The 26,054-nt window shown below is 43.6% G+C and overlaps 1 protein-coding gene across 8 annotated transcripts in view; it reads right to left on the bottom strand.

Moving 5' to 3' along the window:
* LOC102563113 (sodium channel protein type 2 subunit alpha) overlaps positions 1 to 26,054 on the bottom strand; it is a 221,913-nt gene that overhangs the window by 81,105 nt on the left and 114,754 nt on the right. For 4 of the 8 annotated variants that reach the window (XM_019480418.2, XM_019480420.2, XM_059727319.1 and 1 more), the window contains 5 exons: positions 13,798 to 13,861; positions 8,592 to 8,733; positions 7,624 to 7,830; positions 3,275 to 3,565; positions 2,182 to 2,562 (listed from right to left, as the gene is read on the bottom strand). In XM_019480418.2, the coding sequence (XP_019335963.1) occupies positions 2,182 to 2,562; positions 3,275 to 3,565; positions 7,624 to 7,830; positions 8,592 to 8,733; positions 13,798 to 13,861 (1,085 nt within the window). Of the gene's footprint in view, positions 1 to 2,181; positions 2,563 to 3,274; positions 3,566 to 7,623; positions 7,831 to 8,591; positions 8,734 to 13,797; positions 13,862 to 26,054 lie in introns of those variants that run through there. The other 4 variants (XM_059727318.1, XM_014599353.3, XM_059727321.1 and 1 more) reach the window with 2 other exon arrangements.

The raw sequence follows: 26,054 nt of genomic DNA, 5'->3' as shown, positions 1-26,054 counted from the left end.
CAGTCTGTATCTCCCTTTCAATTTGTGACTAATTTTATTTATGAGATACCCTTTACAATGACTATCTGATATCTCTGATGTACTTTTATATACTATGATTCAATTAAGAATAGAGAAGTCTGACTTAATTGAACTAAAGTTTGCCAATGCCTATCTATATAGGGGAGCAATACCTTGAAATTACCAGTCTAAAGTTATACCGGTACTTTCAATCATACCCTGCACCTACATATGAAGGGATATGTAGGTACCTTGGGGTATACAAGCACATTTATACATTTCTTAACTAAAAATAAATAAATCTATAAAAACCAGGAGAGAACAAAAAAATCATGTGACTGATAATCTCGAAGTCTGATTTACTGAATGAGCATGTTCCTTTTAAAATATTCAATTTTAAGCTCATATCAAATTTTCAGAATTTTTGGAAAATACATTAATTGCAGGCATGGTTTATTGTTTTGTAATTATTTGAAATCAGATCTGAAAGAGAGAACAGATTTTCCCAACTTTATCTGTTTCAGTATGTAGCTCAGGTGCTTCATAAGGATATGCACAGATTCTGGTGTGTGGGATGGAGTTTCTGTTAGATTTCATCTTTAGGTGCTCCTAACTAATCATGATCTTAAGTCTCTTCACTTACAACATATGCGTAGCTCAAAGCCTTCTTCTTTTGTGGGGCTTTTACTGCCTTATTAACTTTTCCTACCTGGCTTTTACAAGATGGTGATAGTGCTACAGGAAAATGAGTAAGATGCTGGTGCTGCTGCTACATACTGGGTGTGGCTATATATGCACATTTACTGCACAGTAACCAAAATTACTGTGCAGTACGGTCACACGTCTACATGTTCATGCCCATAATGCACAGTAAATATGGTGATTTACAATGATGTGAACATAAATTTGATACCTGCAGGTATCAAATTTACGCCTGATTAGTTACTGTATAGTAATGCATGTATAGACACCTTACTGAGCAGTAACACTGTGTGTGTGGACTGACTTGGGGCAAACTTTACTCCCAAGTTAGACCACACACAGCGTTAATGAGCTTTATCACTTGCACGTGTAGATGCTGGCCTTTTCCCGCTTACTGCACAGTAAAATAAATGCATGTGTAACTACGCCTATGGACGACTGGTGCTACCTGATTCAGGGGGGGCACGTGCCACCCTGTGGCCCTTCATGCCAACCAGGGGAGGTGGGATCCCCCTGTGCCTGATCGCACCAACCAGGAAGCATGAGTGGTGTTCCTGGAAGTGCCAGTGGCATTTCACCTGGTGCCCCCACTCCCTGACCGGAGCTGGCAGGGACAGCACTGGCGCTCCCGCCTGCCCCCCTGCCCATCACCTAAGTGAGAAGCACTGCCTCTAAGGAGGTACACCAGTGCTCTCAGGGGCTGCACATGCACCCCCTACATGTCACCACTAGCCATGCCCACAGAGTTTTCTCTTGGTTCTTGTGAACATGTATACCATGTCCTTTTGTTCACTGCCTTTCTCCTCTACAAAAAGTCATCAACATTGGGGGTGAGCATGAAGTGTATATTAACATATTCTGAAATGCTTCTAGGCAGTGAAACCTCTGACCATGTCCAAGAACAGAATAGATTTGCTAAACCTTCAGGAACTCTCAAATGATGCCTAAAGACTTGCAGAGTAGTCTCATTTACACACAAATAAATCTGTGTATAGACATGGGGAAGGGGGAAACAAAGCAATAGGCTTTGGTAGAAGACTGCCAGCAAATGGAAACAGTGGAGGCTTCTGGATGAAAGCAGTAAACTGAAATAATATAAAAAGGAGAAGGAAAAGATATATAGACTACTTAGGAAGCCAAATGAGAAGCACATCTAAGAAGAGTACATGATTCATAGAACTAAGTATACAAGTCTGTGCATATCCCTACTGCACAGGTAAGTAGCAAATGGTCATATACTGCATGTTCAGTATTTTTTGTATTTCAGCCTGTTAGTTCAGTATACTTGCAAGTAAATATAACAGCATTATACACAATTATATTTTCCTAGAAAATCTATTTGATTATATTAAAAGGTACTGCAAGATGCAGAAACATTCACAGCTTGGCCAACCGTTCTCAAGGGGCTCCATTCCATAGAAACACTGGCAGGTGCAGGAACAAAGGCCATTATGCCTGTACTATTTAAAAATTCCTTACATTGTCATCAGTAGTTGGTTTATCTATTATCACCTCTGGCAGAAGTTGTCCAGTAGGTGACAAAAGAGAAGGTTGTCGATCAGCCAAGGAAACCACACCATTGCAATCCACAGTGCAGTGCATCTTCCCATTCACTGAAAGCATCGGTAACCTCCTTGATGATCTACTGGCCTGACTAATGTTACTGTTGCGCCGTTCACCATGCCTGCATGGCACAAAGAGGGAACCTCTTCTACTTCCATTATCTTCAAAAGTGCTATGCTCATCATCAGCAAAGTCATTTTCTGATCCTATATCCTTTCCCTGACCTCTGAAACTGAACAGACTTGTTCTGCTGTTGCGCCTTGGAGAAAAAATGGAACCACGAATGCTCAGCAAAGACTGCAGAAAGATATAAATAATATTATTAGCTGAAAATATACATTATCTTTAAGTACAAAGCATGTATGTCTCAATAAAACCATGACCTAGAAATGTTTCTCACACAAGATACTTTCATAAACAAAGAATTTAAGCTTGGGAAACACACACATAGAACATATTCATGATCATCAGAAATCAGTATTTTGGGGGTGACTACATTTCTCTATGGCAATACTTTTAATGTTACTCTGTTTATTTAGTAATGTAAGATTTCTGTACATTCTATACATATTATAATTTGTTTAGCTTACATAAGGACTTTTTAGTTAAATATACAAGAAAACACTGATAACTGGAACATACTATTTACATGTACTATAACTTGCATCATCTACGGACCAGTCAGACCTGAGAAGTGCAAGAAAGAATGATTCCTGGACTATCCTCTTCAGATAGCTGAAGGCAGAGGCAAGAAGATTTTTATCTGTGGTAATGCTAACTTCAGTGCTAATGACTACCAGTACTTATAATATAGATACTAAATTGCTGTTTAATTCAGATTATTTTAGTGAATGCTGCAGTTTACTTAAGTAACAAAAGCAGATTCTTGCCTTCAATTGTCTTCTTTTGCAATATTAAGCAAAATCACAAAACAATTGGTGAATATTACCATAATTTCTATGTCAAACTATGATGCTAAAAATATCATTTTCACTACCCAGAACACTACCTGATGGGGTGAAGTCAAACGCTTTTCATACGTGAGCTTGTTCCCATCTAATGAGAAATGGAAACCTTTTCTTCTGATACTGCCATCTGATTCAGACTTTGGAAGCTTTCCATCCTTCACTTGGTCCTCTCCTGCAGACAGCTCTCTCTGTCTTCTTTTCTTCCTTCGATTTCTCCTTTCTTTAGCACTCTTTGAGCTCAACTTTGATGCTTCTGAAGAACTCTCCGAAAGTCTACCAATCCTACCTTCACCACTGAAATCTGTTATTTCAAATGCAGCTGCTGCTATTGCCTGTTGTAGCAAGGGGTTAAAAATTTTTGTTAAAAACAAATATCAAATATATTTAATTAGCAAATGCCATAAAACAATAAGATTTTACTTAAGTAGTAAAAAAAACCTATTTCTAGAGACCATAAATGTACTCCAAATGACTTTTATGTATAGGGCCAACTCCTACTCCTTTTATGTAAGTCTTCAAATGCAATCTCAAGGATAGCAGGACACGGAACACAAGATGCCATGGATGTGTTAGCTGCAATTCTATAGTTAAGGTTGAGTTCTGATTTACATTTAAATCATAAAATCAATCTCTGTTTTGTGAGATAAATAGAAGCATCTTTACCTGAAAGTTCAGCAAAAAGTCATTTGAAAATTAAATAAATATATTAGTTTTAAAATCAAATTAATCGTGCATTAAATAATTATGAACGTACATTACTTCAAAGCTTTGTTCTTAAACCAAGTTTGCCTCTGTTAACCTTTTTTATGTTCTGAATCGGGGCGAGCAAAATATGGCCCATGGGCTGGATTTAGCCTGCCAAGCAATTTCATACAGCCTGCAGGTGCCCACCAACTAACTGTACCCTACCCAGCCCACATGCCTTACTCTCACCCTCGTGCATGGAAAGGCCCAGCCCAGCCAGCACATAGGTTCTGGGCAGAGCTGCTGCTGCCACTGTTGCAGCTGCCAGGAGACCTGTTCAGCTTCCCTGGCATCCAGTGGCTCCACCTCATCTCTCTGATGTAGCACTCACTTTGGGCAGCAGGTATGAAGTTACAAGGGTGGAGGCGAAGGGAGAGGGAGCTGCAGCTGGATGGGAGCATGGACCTGGCGGGAGCACAGAGCCCATGCTCAGGGAGGCATCAGGAGCATGGACCTTAGCTGGACAGGATATGGGTGTAAGGAAGGGTGTGGGGCATACCTCCATGGCATACAGCCCCTGTTGCCAGCGGCAACAGCAGCAAGTGCTCAGGATGCTCATGGCCTGAGCAGGTGCAGCCAACTAGCAGCATGCGGCTCTGGCCAGCACTGCACATGGCAGCAAGGAGCGCAGCCAGGCCACCCCACCTCTATCATGCAGGGCTGCCTGCAACATGTGTACAGCTCTCAGCACTCATGCGTCATCAGGGGAAGTCCTGCACAAAAGAGCCAGCTGACTTCCAGGGGGCGAGGCACCTGTCAAGAGTCAGGGCCACACTTGCAGCCTTTGACAGCTCACCACAACGCATTAAGCTAAAATAATTCCTCACCCCTGTTCTAAATGATATCCAGAAGAAGGAAAAGCACTGTGGCACCTCACAGACTAACTCAGAGAAGCACATGTTACAGCAGAGATGGGCAATTATTTCTTCTGGAGGGCCACTTAATGAGTTTTAGTGAGCTGTCAAGGGCTGCAAGGATAGCCCTATTCCTTGACAGGTGTACCACCCCCAGGTTGCCACTTCGGGACCGGAAGTCCTGTCCCTAACCTCTGAACTTTGTCACTTGGAAGTCCCTCCCCTTACCCTTGGAAGTACTCCTTTTGGGGGGGGAGGGGGGGGAGGATTGCCATCTTGGAACTGGAAAAAATCCGAATCATATACTAAAAATCAAACATCTACTATAAAATATTTTAATTTTATTTCAGAAAAAATATTTTTTGTCCTGATATATGTGTGTTTGTATAGTGTATATAGAGGCAATTGCAAAATAGCTCAAAATAAAGTCTTACTCTTGCATGGGGTGCGTGGGGGAGTGTGTGGGGTATGGTTGGGGTAAGTGTGCATGTGTGGGCTGTGGAGAGTGTGGGGTGTGTGTTTGTGGGGTTTGTGGGAGGGTGTGGCGAGTCTATGGGGAGTTTCTTGTGGGATGTGGGGGGTGTGGGTATGGCAGGGTGTTCATGTGGGGCCCCACAGCCCTCCCCCATGATGCACAGCTCCTGTTCCTGGCAGCAGTAGCAGCAGCAGGTACTTGGGGTGTTCATGGCTCATGCAGGCAGAGGCCCCTGGTGGCACACAGCTCTGTGCAGTTCTGGGATCTGCACATTATGGCAGGGAGCAGAGCCAAGCCATCCCGCCTCCACCTCATAGGGCAACCTGTGTTCTGCATGCAGCTTTCGGAACCCAGCCAGAGCCACACACCATGGGGGGTGGGGCGGGGGGAGGTGGTGCACAATGGAATCAATGCCTTAGCTCCATTTGCTGCCATCACATGAATCTCCTGGGACTCCAATGGCAAGAAGCCCCACACGATGGAGCTGGGCCAACCCAGCCTCCATGCTCCTGCTGCCCTGACCCCACACTCTACACTCTCACCCAGCTGCAGTTTCTCTCCACTCACCTCCACTTTCCTACCTGCTGCCTGGAGTGCTGCAGCAGGGACAGGAGGAGCCACCACTGGAGGCCAGGGGAGCTGAGCAGCAGCCCTGCCCTGAAACTATGTGCTGACCAGGGCCGGGGCTGGAGCCCAGGCCCTCACATGCCCAAGGGTGGGAGCATATCACACTGCCTTGGCAGAAGTGAGCAAAGCTGAGCCCTAGACAGGGCACAGCAGGGCAGGCTGTGGGCTAGGCTGGATACAATTAATTGGTGGGCACCTGCCCATGTGCCAGATGAAATCACCTGGAAGGCTGGATGTGGCCCGTGGGTCATATTTTGTTCACTCCTGTGCTAGACTACTTTATCAGATGCTCTGCATGGATTTCTATCGAACAGGGGTACTAAATAGAAAGGAACAAGGGCATTTAAATAAAGGATAGGGAAAGGGGAGAAAAGGAGCACTCCCTCCTTCCCACATAGTGAAAACGAACTAAAATCTTATGTAGAGGCTATAGTTCAAGAAATTTGCTTATAATTTACCATATTGGCTTGAATCCAAGATAAGATCTTTTTACCCATTTAGCAAAGGAAAAAAAATCCCTATTTTAGATTCGACTAGGAGCCAGACAAGCAGCTGATGGCAGTTCTGGATGGGGCAGCAGGTAGGGGGTGCATGCAGCAGGGGGAGCATGAAGGAAGGAGTCACATGGTGTGGGGGCAGAGTCTGCGAGAAAGGGTATGCAGTATATGAGGGAGCACAGGGGAAAGAGCATGTAGTACAAGGAAGAGTGTGGGGGAAAGAACACAGGAAAGTGGGGCACAGTGTAGGCAGGATGGTGGGGAAAAGGGCATGCAGTGCTGGTTGGAGCATGGGGGAAAAGAGCATGTTGAGGGGAGCACAGGGAAGGGGCGCAGGAAAAAGGACATGTGGACCAAGGTGGTCATGGGGGAAGGAACCCATGGGGGGAGCTGCTGCAGCTCTGGCCCCAACCCTGACCAAGGCTGGAGCCAGAGCTGCAGCTATTGCTTGGCCTGGCCAGGGGTGCCATGCTCCTGGTCGGGACAGAACCAGAGTGGATAAAAATATAAGGGGTGGGGGGCAGGGAAGGGGGCAGGCACCAAAGGAGGACAAGTGGCAGGAGAGGAAGGCACTGGAGAGAACAGGTAATAGGGGGGCATGCACACAGTAGAGCAGAGAGGGAATGACAAGGGAGGGACAAGGGGCATGGGGCATCAGTTTCCTTAACAGTACTGTCCCTGCAGCAGTGGTGGGGGAGAGAAATTTAAGAGGACCCTCCAATAACTAGATTCTAGCTGTGGAAAGTTAAAACAAAATTATCATTTTCTATATCTAGAATCTACTATCTAGAATTTAATAATTGGGGGAACATCTTAATTTTGATGTCATCTTGGATTTGGATAAATATGGTAGTTAGGCTTTTCACTATCTAATACTATCTAGCATTTTTATAATTACAAGGTACACAGACAAGCAGAATTAAAGTCATCCCTTGAAAAATGCTAAACAACTTATGATAGGAAATGCAGTCTTGCTTGCATAATTGATACTGATTTTTTTTTCTTTTGAAACTTCATTACAAAGTTCAAGTTAAACGTTTCTTGAGAGATTTATTCTTCAATGTCTGTCTCAAGCATAATAACCTATTTCTTTCCTAATGCCATGTTTTCTATTACTAATAAAGTGCTGGCTATAAAACAGTAAGTGGGCAAAAAATACATTAGAAGTTTGAGCCTTTCTTTCACAAAGCTACCTGAGCTTCTTCTTGTTGTTTTTTCAGCTGTTCAAGCATCTGCTGAAATTCAGCCTCTTTCTGTTCTGCTTCTTCTTGGGTTGCTTGATTCTGTTCATCATAGGCCATGGCAACAACAGCAAGGATCAAGTTAATTAGATAGAAAGAGCCCAGGAAAATCACCAGAACAAAAAATATCATGTATGTTTTGCCAGCAGCTCGTAGGGTCTGGGGGAAAAGAATGTGCATGATTAAGAATGACACAGCATCATTTTCAAATAAAACTAACTTGATTAGAAGAGCATACATCTATCAAAGATGGAATTATTTTTGTGTTTGGAACAGTATTGTATTTGTGTTGTAAATCAAAATAAAAATGAATGTCAAGCATGAACATGTGAGAGTACATGTTCATGAGACAGACGAGAGACTGTGTTATTCGAGATTGTTTTACTCTGGGAGGAAACTGTTTCAGTGTAAAATAATCTTGAAGAGGAGAAAAAGTTTAACACACATTTATATTACATGTTGGAATTATTGGCAACAATTTTTTATCAATTATGTCTTTCTCTTTCACCAGCCAGGAGATTTAAAACTGACGCTACCAACAGCTGCACGTAAAAAGTAGATCTTAGTTTATTGCAAGAAGAAACACCAAACAGGATTCAAGGTATTTAACTTTGGGATGATACCTTTTGCAATCATGACTAAGATTCACTATATATTTAAAAATAAATGCACTATTACAGTTCTGATTGGAGTACTGCCTCAAATGAAATCTCTGTAATAATGAAACAGACACCAAAAAGTTTCTGTTTAATGGTTTAGAAGCCATTTCAGATCCTGCTTCAAGATTCTGTACGATTCTTCAATTCTTTGAGGAATCTTTTCTTCCTTTAAACAATTCTCAAAAACATGCCATGTTTGTGTTATATACTAGCGAAACACATTCTTCACAGTTGATTTTAGACCTTTCACTATATCCTCACCAGCTGATAAAGGTTTTCCCAGTAGTCTTGAGTCATCAAGCGAAACAGTGACAAGAATGCCCAGCTGAACGTATCAAAGCTTGTGTAGCCATAATTGGGGTTTCTACCAGCTTTCACACAAATATAATCTTCTGGGCATTGACTAGGGGGAGGGGAAAAAAAGAAGAAAGGAATACATCTTAAATCAGGTTTGTTTGGTTTTTTTTTAAATGATATAGAATACAAGGATGTCTTTGAGTTAACAGATTTTTTTTAAAGATTCACTAATTCTTATTAATCAATGGAAGCAGCTCACTGTGGATTACTACAGTTTCAATTTGCAAGAAAATTAAGAGAATGGAAAAGAAAAATCAAAGACACTCCCTCACAATCCCTCTCCTCCTCACAGAAGAGATGGATCAAGTTTCTTGACAGTCTGTGGATTAGTGAAACTGAAATTCTACTCCTGCTATATCAGAAATGAAGGGGAAAAATCCAATTTAGCCATAAATTTTCTTTCTAAACCTGTATATCCATCTCATAGCAGGTTCTCCTCATATCCCTGGCTACTGAAGTCAGACCAGCTCTTTATGAGCCTGTAGCGGGAACGCTCTAGAGTAGTGGTGCCCAACCTTTTTGCCTGGTGGGCCGGATGGGCAATGTGCTTGGTCCCTCTGCAGGTCAGGTCCAGTTGGTGGTCCCAATTCTGTGCCGGGGTAGGCACAGTGGGCATCATCCAGCTTCAAAGGTGGATGTGGGGGGAAGGCTAGCCCCAATGCAGCCCCACAGGGGAAAGGAGCTTGACCCAGCCCCACAGGAGGGAGGGGACATGGCGCAACCCCAACCTGGCTCCATGGGGGTGGAGGGGTTGTAGCTGAGCCCCAGCCTGGCTCCACAGGGGGACAGGGGGCATGGCCCAACCCTGATCCAGAAGCAGAGGAGAGGGAGTGTGAACCAGCTTTACCGGGGAAGGAGGCATACGTGGGGTTTGGGAATTTGGCAGCGGGAGAGGATGTCCACTTTTCCTCTGCTGCCAAATTTCTGGACACACAAAAATCCCTGTGGCCCAGATGAGATGGCTCCACGGGCCATATTTGGCCCACAAGCTGGAGGTTGAGCACTCCTGTTTTAGAACAAGACTTTCCAAACCTAAAATATACTGGCTATGTAAAAGTTTACAAAAGGTTGCAGCACAGCCTTGTGCATGGAATTTAAGAATTTTTAGATAAATAGATTCAAAGTATTTAACAAATGAGCAAGATCTAGGAGGAAATAATTGGGACAAAACTGAGTCCTTGAAGTAGGGTTAGACAAGGAGGGTCCTGATAATATCAGGGATAAATTTGCAGAGATGACAGTATTGGCTCTTAGCCAAAATATGTTCTATACTGATTCTTTACTGATTTGTTTGAATGTCAGGCTGGAAGTGAAGCAAGAATTGGTCAGGGTATCCCTGCGTGATAATAACTACCACAGAAGCATAATCAGAGTTGACAAATCAGAGACCTATTCTTCTCCCCTAAAATTCTTCCTTGACGATGACTAGAACAACCTAGAGTTTTATGCAGACTAAAATCGGTTGTCCTTATTTGCTCAAAATCTTGTTTCCTGAAAGCATGATGCATTTATCTATGAAGGGAACTTGATGAAACATGTTTCTCTCTAACAACTGAACAAAAGGAAAATAAAGTCTTTAATCATATTGAGTAAATCTCCAAGAAGTTTATCTTTACTTTCTGAAGTCTTGGGGAGACAATGAGGAATGGTTTTCTGGATCCATTTTTGAACTTACTGAAAGACCAGAACAGAGAGTAGCCTCAGTTCAATACCAAAGAATGAGCATTTCTTATGCATTTTTTCACGTATTTGTCTCTTTATGGTACCGGCTGTATTCCTCTGATGCACGAGGGGAGGACTACAGCATTTTCCCTACTTTGATAGCATAAACATTAGTTTTGTTGTTGGTAATGTTGCATTGTTTTTATAACTTTGAGGAAAAATAATACTTTTCTCTGGGACAAAAAGCAAATTCTATGGAATATTCTTCTCTGATTAAAGTATCCGACTGTTTCCTAAACTTTGCAGATTTTGCCCCACCATAGCAGGTGGCCACTCTTATGCCCCACTCTATTTAAACTGCATCCTGGGAATCAGTGACAGTCAGTAGTGAGGGGATTCAGCCTTCACTACTTATTGCTGCCAGCTCACCCCATTTTTTACTGCTGCCAGTTCCAGAGAAGCTCAGCCTGGGACTTTCAATTTTCAGAATGGGCTGCACCTACTTTTTCCAATGCCTAATTTCTATGGTGGCTCCAGAAGGAAAATCAGCAGCAAATGAAGACACAAGCATGTTGAGATTCATTGGCCAAGAAGAGGGCATGAACTTTTTTTCCTCTGTTCTGTTCACTGCTTTCAGTCCCTGCCTGCTTCTGAACAGTTGACCAGTAGACAGATAGGAGATAAAGCCCCAGGCCATTATGCTAACAGTTTTCTATTTGTAACAGAGCTGAACAACCCATTTAGTTAGTGTTATTAAAAGGCATACCAGTGTCTCGAACCAACTATAAGCAAGGGAGCAATCATTATAGCTGCTTTTCCTTTCCCTGGCTGAATGACAAAATCCCTATTTTCAGCTGGATCAACTGGTATTCGTTTTTAATGGGTGTCCAGAGTGCAGTCTAAATTCATGACTGGAGCAATTGCAGGATGCCCTGACCATTCTGTCTGGCTTCCAAAAGGAGTGCTGCAGGCATAAAGGCTAGCTAAAAGATACAACTTGACAAATTTATGAATAAGATTATGAGATATAGTTGCCTGGGTAACAGGCTAGACTCAGTTTCCCAGAAATTCCCTTCCCTATGTTCCTTTTTTGTAACCAAGTTTTATGTAAGTGATAATCTTATTTTCTTATCTATAGATTTAGCCAAAATGTTCCTTGTGTATATGACTGCCCTTTACTAAAACAGCTGTAGCAGCCTCACTCTTAGGCAAACTGGTTGCATTTTTAGTCCATAAAGAACAACAAGAATTTCCTGAAATTGCATTCAGCCTATATTAGTTATTCTTATTGTGTTGGCTAGTCTACACTAGACTGTTTTGCCATGTTAAACTTTTCAAAATAAATAAGACTGGTATGATTATATGGGCAAACCAACAAACTACTGAGAGTAAAAGTAGAGGGGGGAATTACCTTGGCACAACTGACAAAGAGTAATTCTTCATGCACTTCTCTTACCTGATGGCAACAGCTTAGCTAGGGCACTTAATCTTTCAACAGAACTTCTCAATGAAATTACTCTGGTTTAGCTTTCACTGACTGTAGGTCACCTGAACAGTTACCATGTCATCAGCTCTGAGATGATTCCTTCTCTTCCCACTTTTCACTTACTGTAAATGTGTTTTAAAGCACATTTAACCAATATACTTGTATTCATGCTAGGGCTATACTGGTATGACTGTACTGGAAAAAAAATCACAAACCTAATCAACACAGTTCTGCCAGTACAATTTTTCTAGCAACTTGTTTATTTTGTTTTGCTTTTTGAAAAGCCTAAGAGCCTCCAATACTCACCATGTCACAAACATGCTCATAGCACCTCATGGTGAACTGCATCAAAGGCCCTGAAAGATCTAATAAGATCAACAGGACATAATCTCCTCACTGATTGCTAGGTGCAGGACATCAACCAAGGTTACAAAAGCATGTGTCCATGCTATACACAAGACAAAAGCCAGGAAGACAGGGATCTAGAATTTTGATAATGTGGGTAAACCTGGAGCCATTCATTGAACTTCCACAACAAGTTTTGGAAATGAAGCAATAACTGGATGGAAAATTGGCATCAAGAGATGGCTTCTTGAGTAAGGGCTGGACAATTGCAGACTCCAGAATGCAATTCTGAAGGGAAGCCTACCAATAATGGCCCCTGACTCTTCCAGTTAGTTTTTACAAGTCAGAATAGACACAGTTCCAGGTCAAAACTAGTCGCTTGCATCCCTCCACAAGCTCATCTGCATCAGTGCACAATAACAACTGAAACAACTGAAACTGATTTATATAAACCAAACAAAACAGAGCTTCCTTAATAGGGCTGTGTGAAGCTTTGGGTGCTGATTCAATTTGGAGGAGATATGGCCCAAATACGAATCGAATTGGGAGACCAATAAAAAGGTCCGAATTGATTCGAAGCCTCCAAATCAATTCGGAAAAGATTTGGAGAAAGATTTGGAGATTTGGGCAGTCCCCGCTTCTCGCCACAGGGAGCTGGACCTGGGCTCCGTGCCAGTATGTAGGAGGCGGGGGGAGGGGGGTGGACCTGGAGAGAGGGGGCGAGGACCATGGGAGACCCGTGCCAGGCCCCATCCCCTCCCTGTTCCCCCAGTCTCCCTGAGTGCCTCCCAACCCCCGGCCACTCTCCCAGCCTTGTCAATGACTGCCCTGCCCAGCCCCAGCATTCCAGCACTTAAAAAAAAAAATGTTTTTTTTAAAGCCCCAGCTCCTGGCTCAGTGGCTCCTGCCAGGCAGAGGGGCCATCCCCACTGTCCCACACTGTGTTGCATTGCACTGGGGGCTCTGCCATGAGCTCCCATCCCTTCCCTCTCTCCCAGCCCAATCAATGGCTGCCCCGCCCAGCCCCAGCATCCCAGCTCTTGGGGAAAAAAAGAAAAAGCCCCACACTCACCAGCTGCTGCTGCAGCTGTTAGGGCTTCTGGGGGCTTGTGGCAGAGCCCTCCTCATGCACCATGGGGCAGTGGGGGGCAGTGGGGATCGCCCCCCTGCCTGGCAGGAGCCGGTGGGTGCAGGGCTTTTTATTAATTTTTTTAAGAGCTGCGACACTGGGGCCAGGAGGGGCAGCCATTGACAGGGCTGGGAGAGTAGGCAGGGGTTAGGGGGCACTAAGGGAGGCTGGGGGAGCTTGGAAAGTGGGTGGGGGGTGGGGCCTCTTTGATTCGGTGGCAGCCGAATCTCCAAATCAGATTTGGCAGAATGATGGGCAATCACAGTTCGGATCTGAGAAATATCTGATCAGCCTCCAGCTACCGAAGCAAAAGGGAATAACAAAGGTCTTTAGGGTGAAAATATTTCAGCGTGTTTTTATACAGGCCTACTTAAGAGGAAAGACTATGGACTGGTTGAGAGTACAATTAATTCTTTAGCTATCTGTGTCAGAAATGCTACATTTAGTTTATACAATCAATAGTATATAATTTTCATGGTATTTCTTACCCTGCATCTGTGCCATTACCACAAAGTAGGGCATCTTTTTGTCCTTCTAAATAATAAAAATGACCTATGAACAAAGAAGTTTAAAATATAACATATTAGTAAACTAAAGGAATGCTCTATCAAGTTACTGTAATAAATTATAAACATCAATAGCTTCAAAATCCGTTTGCTAATTAGTAAATGTTATGAGTCACATTTATTTGAACAAAACAGGTGAGGATTATTTTTAAAATAAGAATTTAAATTGGTACTCTTTAATCAATCATCTAGAAAAATAAGATATACATGTCACTACAGCTGTAAATACAACCCGTTAACATTTTAGTTAATTTTTCATTTATTTCTAACTAGCGAAAGACATAAGAAAGAGAATGGCACATGTATTTACTTGTACAAAGACTTAAGTGAAATCTAGTGCCTAGATTTCATAACATCTTCAATAAAACATGTACAAACGATTTTTGCTCAGAAATTACATCACAAAACAGACAAATTAAAACAAACAAGACATTTTTATTAAAAGATGACACAGAATTTCTCCTATTAGTTTGAAAGGGTGTTTCATGTATTAACATTGAGATTTTGTAGTAAAGAGGAATTCTTACTGATTTTATAAATATTACTGAGTCTTTTTAAGAATCTCTTAACTGATTCACAAATATATACTGATTTACTGTCAAACAGAATATAAAAACTGATGCTGCTGGCAAACTGACTTTAACTGAGAAACAATCACCACCTTGAAATCTTAAGTTGGAACATAGGAATCACGTAGGAATACTTTAGACGGGCCAAAATCAGGGTGTATATTATTCCCCTCTGATGACAAGGAAAACTTATTTCATTCCAAATGATAATGTATTCTAATTGATTTCTTTCCAAAGTTAAGTGTTTATTTAGAACCTGCTTGGCTAATCTGTTAGAAATATGTTCTTTTCTGTCCTGTTCCTGTGAAAAATATGTTGCAAGCTATCCACAATTCCCCTATGTGCACTGTTTCTTCATAAATGTGGGAAGAGTAGGTAAGACTTTGTTAGTTTATATAATAAACAGCTTTGCTATTGTCTATGACTGCTAGTTCTGTATTACAGTACATGAGGTAGGAATGCCTTTCAAGACAAAGAACCACTATGATTTCTAATATGGTTTATATGAAGATGATAGCAAATTGCCCGTCAGGAATGATGCGGGGGTGGGGGAGCAGGCAGGGACAGAGCCCCGTGTCTGCCCCCCCACACTTGGAGTTCTTCCCGCTCCTCCCCTCCACCACCTCAGACCCAGGCCCGCTGCTCCCTTCCCCCTGCACTGCATCGGGCCTGGGGCCCAGGGCCACTCCCTGCTACCACCACTTGGGGTCCGGGCCCACTCCAAGCGCCGCCACCATGCTCCCTGTCTGGAACGCTCTTGAAGCACTCTGACTGGTTCTTCAGACAACCTATCAGAGTGCAAATAAAGGGTTATGGACAGATAGACTAAGGCTTTTATAATATTTGAATTCCTCTAGAAAGGAACAAAGACCTCTGGCTGGGAAGGTGCAGCCAGTCCTCTGTGCATCATCTACAGTAGCTGTTAGAGAGTAAGCTGGAAGCTAGGTAGGATGCCACTGGGCAGATTTTGAGGCAGAGTCCACTATTTATTAGACAGTAGTACTTTTTCTTGGATGCTCAGTTTCTGATGCCTGCTGCCCAGGGTTCGTCTCTATCTGGGGTCCAGGGAATGTTGTGGAATTCTCATTTTTAGAAGAGCATGTAGGTAACAGAGGTCACTGAAGCCATTAAATGCATTATTCTGAGGTAAAATTGTACTTTCTTTCCAAGATATCCAAGCATTTGTACCAGCCTTCATACTTATGAATCTATCCCTGGGAAGAAGGGTGCTACTTATCTGAGAATTTAATATAGACACTAAGAAATTGGAATTTTTTTTTAGGTGTCAAATAGATTTCTTTTATTAAAATGTACACAAAATGGGAAGTAGTATCTCAAGACTGTCACCTAAATAGAGTAAATTGGAAACACTCACTTAAGTGGACTGCAACTATAGAAAGACATTTTCTAAAACCCTGGGGGCAGAAAAAGGCCAAACAAGAGGACTTTGAATAAGTGTCAACAGTTACAGTAAAATGAAGTTATCTGTGATACGAAGATAAGCACTAGGGATGTGCAAAGCTTCAGTAGCCGATTCAATTCAGAGTTGATTTGGCCCGATTCGGTGGCCGAATCTCTAAATCCGAATTGAATCAGGAGACCCATTAATCTCTCCGAACCAAATCAGAAGCCTTCAAATGGATTCAGAGAGATTCAGCCATAGGCAGTGCCAGCAGGAGCGGCTGGGGGAGCAGCTGGATGAGCCCCGGCTTGAACCAGCAGCCCCGGGAGAAACCACGGCTTGTCCAGCTGCTCATCCAGCTGTCCCCCTGCCAGAGCAAGGCAGGCAGTGCTGGCAGCTCTGGGAGAAGCCATGGGGGCTGGGGAGAATGATCAGGGAGCTGGGGGGAATTATTGGGAGCTGGGGGGAATGATCAGGGGTTTCCCCCAGCTCCTGGTTTAATTCCCCAGCTCCCGGTCATTCCCCCCAGCTCCCATGGCTTCTCCCGGGGCTGCCAGCTCAAGCCATGGCTCGTCTGGCTACTCCCCGGGTTGCCCCCCTGCTGGGGCTGCCAGCACTGCCTGTCTCACCTGAGAAGCTGCAGGGGCTGGGGGGAATAATTGGGGAGCTGGGGGAATCGAACTGTGAGCTGGAGGATCAAACCGAGAGCTGGGGGAACAAACAGGAGCTTCCCCCAGCTCCCAGTTTGATCCCCCCGCTCCCCAATCATTCCCCCCAGCTTCTAATCATTTCCCCTCAGCTCCCACGGCTTCTCCCAGGGCTGCCAGCACTGCCTGCCTCACCCTGTCAGGAGCAACTAGGGAAGCAGCCGGACAAGCCGTGGCTTCTCCCAGGGCTGCTGGCTCAAGCCAGGGCTTGTCTGCTTGCTGCCTCAGCGGCTCCTGCCGGCACTGTCTGCCTGTATAGTCTATGGCTGAATCCGATTCAATGCCATATATTTTCAGATTTGGCCAAATCAAATCGGGACAGTGATTTAAATCATCAAATTGAATCACTGTCCCTCCGAATCCAAAGCGAATACTTTCCGCTTCACACAGGCCTAATAAGCACCATTCCTGAAAACCAGTCTTCTGAAAAAAGGAGGAGAATTATGGGAGGCTAAGATTATTGTCCAGAAATGGTCTCTGATGGAAATGCAGATCACTTAAACAACTGCCAAGGTAATAGTTTCACTGCAGAGTTGAAAGAAATCCCCAGGGCATGTTTACCATCTGTTGACTGTTAACTATGATTACATTCTTTGCTTCTTTCTGTTTGTTTGGGAGTGATATGATGAGTAAGGACAATCTATCTCAAGGGACAGACAAGCCTCTGCAAATGCTTGAAAATTTGAACAAAACACTTTTTTCTCAATATATCCACCCATTTACCACATCTTTATGTTGATAAATCATGCTTCCCTTTGATCGACTACCTTACTTTTGATCTATTTTAACCTTTCTTACTTCCATGTACTTCTGTTTTTATCTTTGATCCTCCTATTGATCTTTTACCTCTCCTATCAAAGGATATGCTACCAGATGCATATGGAAGGAAGAAACATTCTCTTCAAAAGCAGATACAATTTGTTTGGTTTTTTTTATATACTGTTAAGGAGCATATTTAACATAAGTGGAGTAAGTGAACAAATACAAGATGGAAAACTAATGGTTGAGTGAGAAGCATGGATATTGAAGATTTGGTCTGAAGTCTCCTCTACAAAGGAAGCTTAGGGTATGTACTCAAGAGCAGGAACATGTATTTCTCTAGGGACAAATATTCGTGCTGCTGCTACTTGTCCTCAGGGAATGCCCCTGCATGCGTGCTCTGGTGCACGGAAAATTGTCCCGGTGGGGTAGGGAAGGCTGGGGCCAGCACCTGGGCTGGCCCCAGAAGCCTTACTTGGGAGTCCTGGGGGCCTCATGGGGCCATAACAGTGGCAATCTGGGGACACAGAGCCTGGCCAGCAGCCGGAACATGGCTCTGGCCAGCCAGCCTCTGGTTTTGGACAGCATACTCTGCCGCCACGTGTGCCACCTCGCCCTTTTCTGCCACAGTTTTTTTTTACACCAGGATCTCCCAGTGTCAAAAAAAACATGCCACACTACAAATTAGCAGTGCAGCAAATGTGTGCATGTGCAGCATGTATGGTTTGTGGCACTGCAGATGGGTTTAAGGTGATGAAAACCATACATGCGCACTTATCTGGACACACCTTAAGAAATTAAGTGTGAACGTCATTCATTCAACCAGTTCTTGAAAGGCAACTGCATGTTCTGCTGCATGATGCAGATGACATTTAATATTTTGGTCAGGTGAGGTCCCGTTATTCATATCCATATTTGTTTTCTTTCAATCCTGTTTAAAGAAACAGGATATAAAGAAATCTAAAGAGGTTACCATCTAATCCTCTTCAGATAATGTATCAGCAGCCAAAGCATGAGACTGCATTCCACTCTAACATGTACCAAGGAGACGTGAACCATAAGCTTTTCTTATTGTCACAACCCAGTTAATCAGTGCCCATGCCACTAGCAAGAGATACCATTCAGACCATCCTCACTTCACACACAGTAGTCAATTAAGGGTTAAAAGAAATCCTTGCCAGAAACTCCTGAAACAAAACCCGGAGGGAGAACTGTATATAATTGGCCAAGAAAAAGCTTAGGCCCCTCATCGTAACCTCATACATAACAGGCAGGAAACCTGACCCACTACCTTGTAACCTGATAACACAAAGAACTGCTGCTTGCCAGAAAATTAAAGATTCCACTTAGCAGTTCATCATTGGACACCTCCGTTAGTTACCTCTGTCTATAAATAGTTTAACAACTTCCGCCTAAGTGGGAGAACTCTGGGGAAATCTCTGAGGAGAAACCTGAGTCCATCACCAGAGTGACTTGGCGGTCTGATCACCCGTCAACCACTCCCCGTCATCGTTAATCTTGACGTATTAAAGCCTTGCAGGCACGATAGCTCGTTCCGGCGCCACGTTCGTCATTGATTGATTGGCTGTAACCTGAACCCGTACGCTTAACTGTAATCAATGCAACTGTAACGGAACAAAGGCTCAGCCTGCGTCGCACGTCACTATCTGGGCGACGTAAGTAAACAATCTCCTGTAACCAACACGCGTCTGTGCCTGGTTAATTTCACCCCATCCATTAATTATCTGCCTGTCAAGGTGAAAGTTTTACTGCTCCGGCGGGGGGGCTCAGAAAGCAGATGCCGGCGCTGCTCTGATTCTCGACACTTATAAATGTCTAAATTAGTTGCACAAGATGGTGAATTATTTTTGGTCCTGTCTCTCATCTTTTTTTGTTCTATATCTGGAGAAGGCAGAAGGATCAGAACAGAATGAATCTGCCTCAGATTCACCCACTAGCAAACAAACTAGTGGGTGAGTTGAATGCAAAATACCACGTGCATTTCTGAATGACACAGAAACAGGGCTTCTAATTTTCTTGGAGGTTAGACAGAGAAAGGCATATTATGGTTATATTGATCTTTTTCTGAAGAAGTTCCATGAGCTGAGGCTGGTCTATTTGGAAACAAAGCCAGTTTGCTGAAAGAGAAGAGCTTGCAATCTGCGCTGTCTTTCTTTTTTTGTTCTGGGAGAAACTGTAGAACAAACTGAGTTTTGCAGGTTTTAGAGGCAGGTCAGGTGCATGGTGTGCAAATCAAGTTCTAAAAATCATAATGGCTGAAAAGTACAATGCTTAAAATCCACTCTCTTGCTCTTCAGATTCACTATCAAAATCTACAGATAAAAGCCTTTCTATAAAGTATTTGAACCAAACTTCCAGAGAAGCTAAGAGTCTATGGACTGGCACTTGGAGAGAACTAACATGGAAAATATATACATTTGTTGTAATTTTCAAAGTATAAAATCTAATTATCAGACATTTGCCTTGATTTTGTCCTCCTCCCGCTATTAAAGAAGTGAAAATAAACTTTTAGGGTGGTCAAGTGGCCTCTACCCTCCAAACTTCTTCCTGCTGCCCCTTCCTTCTCCCCCTGTACTGTCAGACCCTGTTCTCCCTAAGCACATGGAAGTGAGGGGCATATTTTAAAATGATGATGGATGAGTTGATGCTTATTTTTAATTGACATAAGTTTTAGCTCAGGTACTCCATAAATATACTTTTAAGCAGCCTACTTATAGTTTTAGTACTTACAGAGAATATTAGTCTGGAGTCAAAAGATTCATGATTTACCATACAGTTGTTTAGGTGGGGCCCCAGCAGAGTTAACAGCATTTCAAGTCATGGTGACCCCACAGATCAGTTATGCTCAGTATGTGTGCGTACTCCAGATACACTCCTGCCAAAGGATTAATTAGTCCTCACTCCTGATTTAGACTGGACATTAGGAAGAACTTCTTCAGTTAGAGTGGCCAAGGTCTGGAACGGGCTCCCAGGGGAGGTGGTGCTCTCCCCTACCCTGGGGGTCTTCAAGAGGAGGTTGGATAGGCATCTAGCTGGGGTCATCTAGACCCAGCACTCTTTCCTGCTTATGCAGGGGGTCGGACTCGATGATCTATTGAGGTCCCTTCCAACCCTAACATCTATGAATCTATGAATCTATGACTGGAACTGGGTGATCTTGTCATGAGTCCTGGAATCCTCCAAAAAGTTATATGCAGCTGAGGTACATGGTAACCAGGGCTGAGTTTACCTCATGGAGGGCTGGGCCATACTAATCATATGCACCAGGCTGAGAGAAGGGGCAGCAGAGGGATTCTAGGTGAACTGTTTGGGGCCCTGTTTAGTGATGTTTGCAAGACATTTAAAGCTGATGAAGAAACAGTAATCACTGGAAATTGGGGTGGGGGGAAGTACTGCTTAGCTGTGGGAGTGAAGAGGAAGTAAAAACATATACAATGTAGGGGCTCACTATGACCTAAAAAAGAGTGCGCAGAGGGGGACTGAGCACAATGTGAACTAATATATATCTTATTCAGATGGGCTGCACTAACCTATCCTTGTGGTATGTTTGCCCATTATAGTTCTCCTTTAGGTGTTTCACAATAGATTCCTTGAGAGCCTACTTCATGTGTTTTCCAGGTACTGAATGAAGTTAGACTAGCTGATCTGTAATTCCACGGATCTTTCTTCCTCCCTTTCTTAAAGGCAACCTCTATATTTTCCCTTTTCCAATCATACAGTGCCTCAACCTACATCCACAAGTTCACAAAGATGATAACCAATGACTCCAAAATACCACAGACAATTTCTTCAGTATCTTAGGGTTCATTCCACCTGACCCTGCCAACTCGAAAGCATCTCGCTTTTATCCCTAGCCTGTCACTACGCCTTCCCTATCTTTGCTGCCAACAGTTTTCATTGTCTGGTAGCTGACCTTATTTGTCAAAATAAGGCACTAAATATTTTAGCCTTCTCTGTATCATCCATAACTACATTGCTTTCTGCATTCCAGATGGGACCTATGTTTTCTTTGGTCTTCCATTTACTTTTGATATATTTGTAGAATCCCTCTTTATTGCCAGCTGCATCTCAAATCATGCCTTAGACTGCCTAATTTTCCTCATGCATGCTTGTGCAATGGTCTTATGCTCTTCCCTAATACTACAACCAAGATTCCATTATTTGTAGAATTGCTTTTTGGGTTTACACTTATTGAAGAGATCGCTGTCTAACCCGGCTGGTCTCCTGTTGCACTTCCCATTCTTCCATCACACTGGGGTAGCTTGCTCCTGCATCCTTAATACAGTTGCCTTAAAGTACAGCCAGCTCTTTTGGACTCATTTCCCCCTCAAAACTGCCCCCCAGAGGATCACACCCTCCAGGTCCCTGAGTTTGCTGAAGTTTGCTTTTTGAAGTCTGGTGTCTTTATTCTGCTGCTCTCCTTGTTTCTTCTCCTTAGCATCTTGAACTCCATCATTATGTGGTCAGTGTCATCCAAGGTATCCTCCACTTTCATATTCTCAACCAATTCCCCTGTCTGTGATCACTCAGCAAGTTGAAAAGAACTTCCCCCCTAATTGGCCTCTCTATCATCTGTATCAAAAGTTATCCTCATCACACTCCAAGAATTCCCTGGATTACTTGTACTCATCTGTGTTTCCTTCCCAGCACATGTCCTAATAATTAAAGTCTCTCATGAGACCCAGGTCCTATGATTTGGAAGCTGTTTAAAGAAGTCCACCTCTTTCTCCTGATTTGGTATTATATAGCATATGCCCACCATGACATTCCCACTGCTGTTCTTCCCTCTGACTTTTACCCAGAGGCTTTTAACAGGCCTCAGCTTGATATTGAAGTGGAACTTCAGAACACATGTATGTTGTCTTTAGATATACGGCAACACCTGCTTTCCCCCCCCACTGCCTGTCTTACCTGAACAAGTTATACCCGTCCATGACAGTTCTCCAGTCATATTAACTACCAAGCCACATCACAATAACCTCAATTACATCATAATCCTGTGACTGTATTTGGAGACACCCCATTCTTCCTGTTTATTTTCCATCCTGCTGACATTATTATATAAACACTGATTGCCCTATCTTCTCTATGAGAACACTGCTAAGACATCTGCTATTGCCTCCCCTTACCGAAAATTACTTTTGTAAAATATTCAGAGAATGTCAAAACTGCAAACACAGATCAGACTTGATTCAAAAGCCAACTTTGACAAACTTTGGAGGTAGCAGGACCTGGGTTTAGTTTGGGTGCAACTTTAACAACAGTAAATGGTCTTTTCAATAATAAGGAGCTATAGACTTACTATATTCTGTCACTAATGTGGATCTCCAGAAAGCTGGTATATTATACTTAAAGTACACAGAGAGTTTCAGAAGGATTTGTGGCCTACCAGAGTAGACTTATCAGATTTAAACTGTCAATTGACAATATTTCATGTTCTTCCCTTTCTGTTCCTACTATCCTCCTCTGAGGGCCTACTGTGATTCTCAACCACAGTACCCTGGGATGCCTTGGTATACTTTGCAGGGTGCAGCAGGGTATTAGTGCAATATTAGTAGCACTGCTAGGTGTACAAACATGATTCCCAAGGTAAACCCAGAGATTTCAAATAGGAATCTATGGTGTTAAAAACATTCTGATCTGTTGCAATCTTTCTGAATTAGAATCACAATCCTAGAAAATTAGGGTTGGAAGGGACTTCAGGTGGTCAGCTAATCGAAACCCATGGTCAAAGCAGGAATTCTTTCCAACAGAAGATTTGCTCTATTTCTGTAATCAAAAACAAGTGAAAACTAAGAGTTGTCATTTTCTGAGGGGTGCCTTAAAACATTTTAGGGGTGCCATGAGTATAACAAGGGGTACCTTGAGCTTAAAAAGTTTGAGAACCACTGGCCTAGGCCTTTTGCTTAAGGCCAAAGCACAATTGGGTATGCAACTAGTAAGGGATGTGAAGGGTAACAAGAAGGGCTTCTACAAGTATATCAACAACAAAAGGAAGATCAGGGAAAGTGTGGGTCCCTTACTAAATGCAGGAAGCAACCTAGTGACAGATGATGCAGAAAAAGCTGAAAATGCTCAATGCCTTTTTCATTTAAGTCTTCACAGGCAAGGTTGGCTCCCAGACTATTGTGCCTGGCAGCACATGAGGTGAGCAGACAATAGTGGCAAAAGAACTGATTAGAGACTATTTAGAAAAGTTGAATGTGTACAAGTCCATGGAGCCAAATGCAATGCATCCAAGGGTGCTGAGGGAATTGGCAGATATGACTGCAGACCTGTTGGCCATTATCTTTGAAAGCTCATGTAATTGGGAGAGGTCCTGGATGACTGGAAAAGGGCATATATAGTGCCCATCTTTAAGAAAGGGAAGAAGGAGGATCCAGGGAACTACAGACTGGTCAACCTCACCTCAGTCCCTGGAAAAATCATGGAGCAGAACCTCAAGGGATCCATTTCTAAGCACTTGGAAGACAAGGTGATTAGAAACAATCCACGTGGATTCACCAAAGTCATGACTGACCAACCTCTGACTGCCCTCTATGATAAGGAGACTGGCTCTGTAAATGTGGGAAGACCAGTGGATGTGATATAGTTTGTGTTGGGGCCCCACCAGTGGATGTGATATACTTTGACTTTACCAAGGCTTTTGATATGGTCTCCCACAACATTTTCACAAACAAGCTAAGGAAGTATGGGTTGGATGAGTGGACTGTAAGGTGAACAGAAAACTAACTGGATCATCAGGCTCAGAAGATAATAATCAATGATTCAATATTTAGCTGACAGCTAGTATGAAATGGAGTGCCTAAGGGGTCAGTCCTGGGGCTGGTTTTGTTCAATATCTTCATCAATGGCCTGTAAGATGGGATGGAGTGCACCCTCAGCAAGTTTGCAGATGACTCCAAGCTGGGGGGAATAGTAGATACACTGGACGGTAGGGCTAGGATTCAGAGACCTCGATAAACTGGAGGATAGCACCAAAAGAAATCTCATGAGGTTCAATAAGTGCAAAGTCCTGAACTTAGGAAGGAACAATCCTAAGCACCAGTACAGGCTGGGGACCAACTGGCTAAGTAACAGCTCTGTGGAAAAGGACCTGGGAGTTAGAGTGGACAATAAGCTGAAGATGAGTACTGTTTGCAACTGTGTGCTCTTGTTGCAAAGAAGGCTAACAGCATAATGGGCTACATTAGCAGGAGTGTGGCCAGCAGATCAAAGAAAGTTTTATTCCCCTCTATTCAGCATTGGTGAGGCCACATCTGGAGCATTGTGTCCTGTGTTGGGCCCTCCACCACAGAAAGGATGTGGACAAGTTGGAGAGAGTCCAGAGGAGGGCAACAACAATGGTTAAGGGGCTGAGGCACATGACTTCTGAGGAGAGACTGAGGGAATTGGACTTTCTTAGTCTGGAGTAGAGAAGACTGAGGGCAGATTTAACAGCAGCCTTTAGCTACCTGAACAGTAGTCCAAAGAGGATGGAGCTATACTGTTCTCAGTGGTGGCAAATGACAGAACAAGGAGTAATGGTCTCAAGTTGCAGCAAGGCAAGTTTAGGTTAGATGGTAGGAAAAAAAATTCTCACTGGAACAGGTTACCCAGAGAGGTTGTAGAATCTCCATCCTGAGAGGTTTTGAAGACCTGCTAGACAAAGCCTTGGCTGGGATGATCTGGTTGGGGATGGCTCTGCTTTGAGCCAGGGGTTGGACCAGATGACCTCTTGAGGTCCCTTCCAACCCTAATTTTCTATGATTCTAAGCAGAGATTAATTAATTTTAACTTGAAAGCTTAAATGTGAATCTGCATAATCTATGGGGAGAAGTGGACGCTATGGGGAGAAGTGGACGCTATGGGGAGAAGTGGACACGCCAGAGGGCAGGGAACAGCTGCAAGCAGACCTGGACAGGTTAGACAAGTGGGCAGAAAACAACAGAATGCAGTTCAACAAGGAGAAATGCAAAGTGCTGCACCTAGGGAGGAAAAATGTCCAGCACACCTACAGCCTAGGGAATGACCCGCTGGGTGGCATGGAAGTGGAAAGGGATCTTGAAGTCCTAGTGGACTCCAAGATGAACATGAATCGGCAGTGTGACGAAGCCATCAGAAAAGCCAATGGCACTTTATCGTGCATCAGCAGATGCACTACAAATAGGTCCAAGGAGGTGATACTTCCCCTCTATAGGGCGCTGGTCAGACCACAGTTGGAGTACTGCATGCAATTCTGGGCGCCGCAATTCAAGAGGGATGCGGATAACCTGGAGAGGGTCCAGAGAAGGGCCACTCGTATGGTTAAGGGCCTGCAGACCAAGCCCTACGAGGAGAGACTAGAGAACCTGGACCTTTTCAGCCTCCGCAAGAGAAGATTGAGAGGCAACCTTGTGGCTGCCTATAAGTTCATCATGGGGGCACAGAAGGGAATTGGTGAGTATTTATTCACCAAGGCGCCCCCAGGGGTTACAAGAAATAATGGCCACAAGCTAGCAGAGAGCAGATTTAGATTGGACATTAGGAAGAACTTCTTCACAGTTCGAGTGGCCAAGGTCTGGAATGGGCTCCCAAAGGAGGTGGTGCTCTCCCCTACCCTAGGGGTCTTCAAGAGGAGGTTAGATAACCATCTAGCTGGGGTCATCTAGACCCAGCACTCTTTCCTGCCTATGCAGGGGGTCGGACTCGATGATCTATTGAGGTCCCTTCCGGCCCTAACATCTATGAATCTATGAATCT

The sequence above is a fragment of the Alligator mississippiensis genome, chromosome 4, assembly GCF_030867095.1.
Source record: "Alligator mississippiensis isolate rAllMis1 chromosome 4, rAllMis1, whole genome shotgun sequence".
Classification (NCBI taxonomy): domain Eukaryota; kingdom Metazoa; phylum Chordata; order Crocodylia; family Alligatoridae; genus Alligator; species Alligator mississippiensis.
The sequence above is the reverse complement of the archived record's forward strand: the minus strand, read 5'-3'. Positions and strand labels throughout refer to the sequence as shown.